The 9,435-nt window shown below is 29.8% G+C and overlaps 1 protein-coding gene across 1 annotated transcript; it reads left to right on the top strand.

Annotated features, from left to right (window-relative positions):
* Positions 1-84: 84 nt before the first annotated feature.
* On the top strand, positions 85-9,430 carry LOC112467940 (fatty acid synthase-like; the record flags this gene model as incomplete). The annotated part of the gene is made up of 10 exons (XM_025036888.1): positions 85-581; positions 1,465-1,769; positions 2,701-3,108; positions 3,200-4,224; positions 4,867-5,102; positions 5,282-5,975; positions 6,414-7,245; positions 7,386-7,867; positions 8,011-8,265; positions 9,350-9,430. Coding segments are annotated over 10 exons (4,815 nt in total), but the record flags the coding sequence as incomplete, so codon positions are not given.
* Between the last annotated feature and the right edge of the window lie 5 nt (positions 9,431-9,435).

Genomic DNA, 9,435 nt, shown 5'->3' with positions numbered 1-9,435 from the left:
CACGTATATTATAAATACTTAATAATTAGTATTAGTATTTCGATGAATAATAATTAACAATACGTTTTTGTTCATTTTTTTTAGGCTAATAACATTCCTGTAAAAGAAATTTCTTGTGGTAATATACCTTTTCATAGTCGTTACATCAAACCTGCTGTAACTAAGTCCGAAGAATACTTGAACCGAATATTACCACAAAAAAAATTTCGCAGCTCAAAATGGTTAACAACATCCGCTAACCACTATTCTAATTTATCTTTACCTTTATGTTCAAAATATTATACGAATTATTTATTATCTCCGGTACTATTCACAAAGGCAATAAGTTTGATTCCAAGTGATACAATGACAATAGAGATATCGCCTCAGAACATTCTTCAACACATTTTAAACAATTATTTGTGCTCTACAGTAACAAATGTAGCGTTATATGAAGGGCCCGAAGATGTTAATGGTGAGATATTTTTAGAATCAATCGGAAAACTTTATAACGCAGGATTGCAACCACAGATTGCAAATCTCTATCCGACAGTGGAATTTCCTGTAAGCCGCGGTACCCCAATGATTTCTTCTCTCATAAGGTATTCATATTCTACGTTTATGCACAAATGAATAAATCGTAGGAAGTTTTTAATCGATCCCCGCAGGGTTCCCCAATTCTCATCCATCACTACCCTTCTCCTCTCACTTAACTCTTTGGACCAACGGCTTAACATCTCTTCCCGAAAAACGGATAAATCGTAGGAGATAACAGAAAGAATCCCGCATATACTTATACTGTTCTACAATAGTACTAAAATAACACAATTTTGACTTTTGAAGGCTCATGTCGGATAATAAACTATCGGTTATTGTCAATCTTGCCTATTATAACTTTTGATCAGCATCGCATAAACTATCTATTTCCGAAGTTTCAGCCAATTTTATCGAAATCCACTGTCCTACAACAGCCTATTGAATTAACATCTTTATATACTGTCTAAATTTCCTTCACAGAACTAATAGCCGTTTAGCAAAAAACTGATTGGCAATTAACTGTCGGAACATAAGCGGGAGTATGCCATGTAACGTGTAACAACACGTTGCTTCATTCTTTGAATTATGATAAGGTTAATGATATGCTTAATAAAAAGTTATAATTTTACATTAATAATGAAATAGGTCTGAACAAAGAAATTTCCTGTAATCACTGTATATAGTACATAATAGTATATAGTATACAGTACATAACATGCATATTGTCTAATAAATAGCATCATTAGCATACTTTATAAAAAAATGGTTACGGGAACTTTACAAAGAAACTAAGTATATGCCAATTGTTTTATACCTATCACAAAGAATGAGAAATAAATTATAATATTTATAGGATCAGAAATCAAACATTACATCAATTTCGGAAACAAATAGACAACTAATTTATATATAATTTTCTTACATAATGAGTTTTAATAATGTTTATAGATGGGATCATACGGAAGATTTCTATGTATTTAAATACAATGAACAAGATATAATAGACAAAAGAGAAATAGTTGTCAACATTGATATAACTGATGAGACATTTGTATATTTAACGGGCCATGTTATTAACGAAAAAAATTTATTTCCGGCTACGGGATATCTTTTCCTTCTCTGGAACATGATTGCATCGTTGAGAAAGCACGATCATACCAATGTACCAGTTGTATTTGAGGACATTAATTTCATTCGTGCTACAGTACTATCACAACATAATGAAGTCGAATTAACTCTTTCGATCCAGGAAGGTAATATCATTACACAAAAATTTATTTCCTCATTTAAATATTAAATTTTAAGAAATATCTTTTCTTTCATGCTGTATTTAAAGTGCAGAAATTTTGATTAAGAATAACTAATAATAATAAAAGATACAGAATTTTTTTACGCATTAAGGGGCTTCCCTAGTGTGACATGGCCTAAAAATGAATAATTTTTAAAAGGAAAACGACAAGGCCAATTGATGAACAACTTTTCCCACATATTTTACTATATTTGAAGAGTGCATACAAATTTTTTCAAAATTTTATCTGTTATTAAAGCCCGTGCCAGCCATTTTTTTGGAGCACCGCGAAAAAAACGGTGATCACGATTGCAGCCGTTGTAGTTATCTGAAACAAAAAAGCAAAAGGATTCTTAATCTACTTGAGTGTGGCTATCGTCTAAATCAAAATCATAAAAAAAATATTGAAAATTTAAAAAATTATAGCTAAAAAACGTCTGCTAAAAAAGACGAAAATAATTATAATCGCTATAATTTTTTAAATTTTCAATATTTTTTCATGATTTTGATTCAGACGATAGCCACACTCAAGTAGATTAAGAATCCTTTTGCTTTTTTGTTTCAGATAACTACAACGGCTGCAATCGTGGTCACCGTTTTTTCGCGGCGCTCCAAAAAAATGGCTGGCACGAGCTTAATAATAACAGATATAAAATTTTGAAAAAATTTGTATGCACTCTTAAAATATAGTAAAATATGTGGGAAAAGTTGTTCATCAATTGGCTTTATCGTTTTCCTTTTAAAAATCATTCATTTTAGGCCCTGTCACACTAGGGAAGCTCCTTAACTTTTATAAGCTATCCATATTCTTGTCGACAGTTTCGCATTCGCTGAATTTATATGTTATGTTTATATAATATGTTATGTTTAAAAATTTTATATTCCTATCTCTCTAGGTAGCAACAGGTTCGAAATAATTGAAGGAGATAGTATTGTTGTTACTGGAATAGTACGAATTCCAACCAATATTGAAAATGAAAAGATATCTGCCAATCTGGCTGAATATGTCGATGATGAAGAAGAAATGAATAGAAAAGACATCTATAAAGAATTAAGACTTCGTGGTTATCAATACACCGGCGTATTTCGTGGATTAAAAAGCGCATCCGTTACAGGATCAAACGGTCATATCGCCTGGACATATAATTGGATAACATTTATGGATAGTATGTTACAAATGAAGATTTTAGGAAAAAATTTGAGAAGCCTTTTGGTTCCAACAAAAATCCGCAAGCTGACAATTGATCCAAAATATCACATGCAGTTAATGAAACGTTTTCAAGATTACCCAGTTGAAAAAAGACGTAAGTAACACAAGTATGATATAATACAACCAAAAGCAAATCAATTTCATGATCCGATAAATTAATTTCTTTTTACTGTGCTACATTGCAGAATTCTCTATTCGTCATTACAAGTCTCTAGACGTTGTAATATCCGGAGGAATAGAAATTTGTGGCATTGTGGCAACACCTATATTTCAACGACAAAAAACAGTTAACACCGTTCTTGAAGAATATAAATTTGTTGCTCATCGTGATTTAGAAACTATGTCGTTACAAGATGCAGTAAGAATGTCGGTGCATATTGCACTCGAATGTTACAATATGATAAATGTTAAAATTATCGAATTTGTCGATGACAGTGATAAAGTGACACCAGAAGATTTAAATTCTCCACTTGTTAGTAAAATCTTAAATGATTTACCGCAGATTCGACATCACACTAGACTCGTGACGACTCAAGAGAAATTCCCAAATATCTTTTTACCCGACAACATTTCTACAACGGAGATTACTAAGTTGTCGAAAGACGAGAATTGTTTAATGATCTTTGGTTTCGATATTTTGACAAAAAAAAGTAAGAAATTATATAAACAGTTGCTATCTTTGTTAATGCCGCAAGGTTTTCTACTGACCCTAGAGAAATCCGGTTCGGTCTACGATTATTCATGTCTGAAAATATATAATTTGGATATTATACTGGAGAAACAAGTAAATAAAAAGACGCTTTTATTATTAAGAAAAACGCAAAATATTGCAAGAAACCAGCGGATTGTACATGTGAACAATTACGAGTTTACGTGGATAGATAAACTGAAATCAATAATGAGTGTGCAAAACGAGACTAGTACAGATACAAGGATCATACTCGTCGCAGAAAAAGATTTCGAATGCGGGCTGCTCGGTCTTATTAATTGTTTGCGAAAAGAACCTGGAGGCGAAATAATTAGAAGCGTATTTATTCAAGATAACAAAGCGCCTGGTTTTTCCTTGCAAGAACCATTGTACATGAAGCAGTTGCAATTGGACCTACCCATCAACGTTATACGTTCCGGTAACATTTGGGGATCATACAGACATTTTCCATTACCATCGTTGGAACAAAAACTCGTACAAAGTGCTTGTGTTAAACAGCTGGTGCGTTAAAAAAATTTTATTATAAATTTTATTATTTATACAAAATTATCTTTTTAAAAAAATAAAAAAGGACGCCAAGTAGACGCGTCCTCCGCGCGTGTCTAGAGATTTGATATGCCTAATAAACTAGCGCGAATTTGTAGTTGCCAGTAAAATCAAATATAATTATTGTACCTACTTGCAATGTGTCTATATGCTCTATAATAAAGAGATCTGATGTGTAAAATAGTATAATAATAACAATGTTTTATTACGTTTTTCTTTTTTTATATTTTTAACTGTCGAACGCTTAATTTTAAAAATATATAGTTTATTAATTGAAATAAGTTGAATATGTTTCAATATTTTTGTTATTTATTTTTTATTTTCTTATAATTTATTATACTTATTAATTTATTAAATTTATATAATATATTTTTTTCTAAATGTAAAATTTGTTCTTAAAGATTTTTGAAAGTAATAATACTTAAATTTTGAAATAAATATTTATTTCTTATATTCATTATGTTTATAAAATGAATGCAAGAGGATATGATATAAATCACAATATAATTACAATGTATGTGTTTTAGTGCGCGTAGACTTGACGTAAGATACTACTGTGTCTCTTGATAAATAATTATTTATATTTATTTATAACAGGTACAAGGAGATTTGACTACTCTTTGCTGGATGCAATACCATATACCTTCTCACATTAAGCGTGAAGATCTCGTTAATGTAATTTATGCGCCTCTAAATTTTAAAGATATTATGTTGGCTACTGGTAAAATCCAAACTATGGCATTATATTTTAACAATTCATCTGATTCACTCGGCTTGGAATATGTTGGATTTGATATACATGGACAGAGATTAATGGGAATGTCCTTATATGGGTAAAATGATGAATTTCTCTATCAATATTCACTTAATTAAAAAAACTATTCATATTTACTAGTATAAATTTAATATTTAATTAAAAATGTATCAGATTAAATTTTATTTATGTGAAAAGTACGTCAGATATAACACAAAATTATATGCTTCTAATGCTTCTAAAAATTGTTATGTTTAGAGGAATAACGAACATATGCGTGCCCGATAAATATCTTAGTTGGAAAGTACCCGACGAATGGACAATGGAAGACGCAGCAACGGTTCCGTGTGTGTACAGCACGTGCTACTATGCCTTGTATGTAAAGGGTAAAATGAAAAAAGAAGATAAAGTCTTAATCCATTCTGGTACTGGAGGCATTGGCCAAGCTGCGATCCATTTTGCGCTTCACGAAGGTTGCGAAGTGTTTACGACAGTTGGAACTGTTGAGAAACGGCAATTTATAAGAGAAACGTTTTCCTCTATTCCCGAAGATCATATCGGAAACTCTCGGGATACAAGCTTTGAACAAATGATTATGCAGCGTACAGGAGGTCGTGGGGTGGATATCGTGTTAAATTCCTTAGCCGAAGAGAAATTGCAAGCATCTGTTCGCTGCTTAGCCAATGGTGGCCGTTTTCTAGAGATTGGAAAATTTGATATGGTTTCTAATAATCCGTTGGATACATCTGCCTTCTCTAAAGGCATCAGTTTCTATGCTATTTTATTAGACAGATTCTTTTTTGAACACTCAGAACGAAAAATAAAAGTGTGGAAAGGAATCGGAGAAAGTTTAGAAAAAGGCATTATTAAACCGCTAAGTAGAACAGTCTTCAAAAGAAATGAGGTAGAAGCTGCATTTAGATATATGGCCACTGGAAAACATATTGGCAAAGTACGATCATTTTAAGATATAGAAATAATTAATTATATTAATTATTAAGTCATGTGGAACATTCTTTTAATTTAATTAATCGTAAAGATAGTAACAAATGTTTAGTTAAATTAAATTTGCTAAATTATGATTTATTGACTATTTTTTTTGGAGATATTATTGACAAAATTATGTTTACATTAATATAATTTGCATTAATGAGTAACGTTTCGACATCCTTTATTATTATTAAAGAGTAACGTAGTTTTGTTCGCTCCTGTCTAAATTATAAATAAATGTTATTCCTTGTAATAACAAAATTAAATCATAAAATGCAATTAAAATTAATAATAAAATACAAAATAATATTAATATCTAAGAAAAGAAAAGATAAAACTTTTGTTTTATTATGTTTTGCTTTATAATAATATTGTATTTTAATTAACTGATTATTTATAGATAATAATAAAAGTTCAGGAAGAAAATGAGCCTTTGGATGCTCCTCTACTTGTTCACCCGCAATATTATTGTTTGGAACATAAATGTTATGTCATTTTGGGTGGACTAGGCGGTTTTGGTTTAGAATTAGCAAACTGGTTGACTCTTCGAGGTGCAAAAAATCTGGTTTTGACATCACGAACCGGGATTAGAACAGGTTATCAGCAATCAAGAGTAAAGCTATGGCAATCTTACGGCGTAAATGTACAGATAGTTACAATCGATGATAATTTGAAACATGAAGATTGTGAATCTATATTAAAAATTGCTGAGGAAAGAGCACCAGTGGACGCTATATTTAATCTTGCAGTTGTTTTAAAAGATTGTATATTTCAAAATCAATCACCGCATACGTTCGAGGATTCATTCAAATCAAAAGCATGGATGACGAAGAAAATGGATGAATTGTCGAGAATAATCTGTCCACAACTTCGACATTTTGTCGTTTTTTCCTCCGTATCATGTGGAAGAGGAAACGCAAGTCAGACAAATTATGGGATGGCTAATTCCGTAATGGAGAGAATCTGTGAAAAGAGGATGGAAGAAGGATTACATGGTTTAGCGATACAGTGGGGTGCTATTGGTGATGTCGGACTCGTAGCAGATATGCAAGAAGAAAATAAGGAATTGGTTATTGGAGGTACATTGCAACAACGAATATCTTCCTGTTTGGATACATTAGAAGTATTCTTGCTTAAAGACCACCCTGTCGTAAGCAGTATGGTTGTTGCTGAAAAAGGTGCAAATATCAGTGGATCAATGAATATTTATGAAACAATTGTTCATATCATGGGTAAGCAATTTTTTAAGCAGCTAATATAATAAAAATCCCTGAAGTCTTTATAGAAAGTATATCACTAGTATACTATTTTAAAAGATATTACACAGAATAACATAAAATTTATTTTTAATTTTTAATTCAATTTGAAATAGGATTGAAAAATGTAAACACAATAGCACAAAACATATCTCTGGCCGAGGTGGGTATGGATTCAATGATGGCAGTAGAAATTAAGCAGACATTAGAAAGAGAGTTCGATGTCTTTTTGACGGCGCAAGATATCCGAAATCTTACTTTCGCTAAACTCAAACAAATGACAGATACAGTCGAGCTGAGAACAACGGACGACATGAATAAAATTGATACAAATAATAAGGGAGGTTTGGACATGCTGATTCGAAAAATAACCAACTCAGACTTTGTTCCAAATATTCTTGTAGAACTTGCTACAAAAAAGGAGGTTGATGGGGACAATGTATTTCTCATACCAGGAATCGAAGGATCTTTAAGCGTATATAAATCAATAGCATCAAGAATTAAATCTTCAACAACGTGTTTGCAACATAATACACTTAATATTCAAAGTTCAGGTCAAAGTTGTTCAGTGATGAAATTAGCCGCTTATTTACTGCCTGTACGAAGTCGTAAATTATTTAAACTTTTTATTTTAATTTTCATTATTTAATAATTAATTTATATGTATATACATAGATACATATAAGTAATATCTAACAACTACAAGTCTTTTATATACAACATTCATATTTATTTTCTTAGCACATATTAAAGAAAATGAAAGATCAGAAGGAATTTTTAATAGTGGGTTATTCATTTGGATCCTTAATTGCCATCGAATTAGCAAGATTATTGGAAGCTAATGATTTCTCAGGACGGTTAATACTGATAGATGGAGCCCCTGATCAAATGAAATTTTGGCTTAATCAATATTATTCCTGCATTTCGCAACATGAATTACAAAATATGATATTACTTTCTGTGTTGGAAATGTACACTGCAGTTAACCAGAAAATGGTTAGTAAATTATGGAAAATGTACTTTGAGTTTTTATTGCAAAATATATTATATATATGATCTTATTTTATTTAAATTTATATAAGGTTAAATAAATTTAAATCCCGGTAAAAAAATTTTTATATAAAAACATATCTAAATATATATAATCATATAATGTTATATAAAATGTTACATAAAATATGTCCATATATGTCCATACTATGTTTTTCTTTCTCTTGTATAATCTCTGTTCGTATGTACAAAAAAAATAATAAGAAAAAAAATTAGAAAATAATTAAAAGGATAATTTTTGCATTGCTTTTTACAAAAAAATAAAATAAGTGCAAATGTGAAAAATTTGCTCATATATAATCATATTTTATATACACTATTATTAAATTTATATATGATTATATATAATTATATATAGGCAAATAAATGAACAATGCAAAAACAATTAAAAAACAATGCAAAAATTAGCCTTTTAATTATTTTCTAATTCTTTTTCTTATTATTTTTCTTGTATGTACATACGAACAGAGATTATACAAGAGAAAAAATAACATATATAGACACACGTGGACATATATGGACATATTTTATATAATATTTTATATAATATTATATGATTATACATATATATTTAATGTTTTTATATAAAAAATTTTTTACCGGGATAAAATGAGATCATACACATAAAATAACTTATAACATCATAATATAAATATTATATTCTTTAAGATTTCATATACTGTGTTGTGTGTGTGTGTGTGTGTGTGTGTGTAAAATATATTAGACTACAGATTATACCGTTGAATAAGCAAAATTAATAATAAATTTGCAACGATTGTAATGTTTTTTATTATATCCAAAGACGTATAAAAATGATAATTAAATAATAGCAATAATTTTAGAAATAGAGAACATAATAAACGAGTATTAATGATTATGGAAGGAGTTTTAGAAATTAGTAATGAAAAAAACAAAAATATCGAAAAATTTTGCCAACATTTAGAAAATTGTACTATTTCATATTGCAGTGTTTTTAGTTTAGCATGTTTCTCATTAATTGCATAAAATGCTAATATATTGTTATTTGTAGCTTGTTTTAGAGCTGGATAAATGTAACACATGGGAAGAGAAATTAGAAATATTCCACGCTTACTTTCCGAAAGAATCAAATGCATT

Source organism: Temnothorax curvispinosus, unplaced genomic scaffold (assembly GCF_003070985.1).
Source record: "Temnothorax curvispinosus isolate PA1 unplaced genomic scaffold, ASM307098v1 QBEX01017910.1, whole genome shotgun sequence".
Taxonomy (NCBI): Eukaryota; Metazoa; Arthropoda; class Insecta; order Hymenoptera; family Formicidae; genus Temnothorax; species Temnothorax curvispinosus.
The sequence above is the reverse complement of the archived record's forward strand: the minus strand, read 5'-3'. Positions and strand labels throughout refer to the sequence as shown.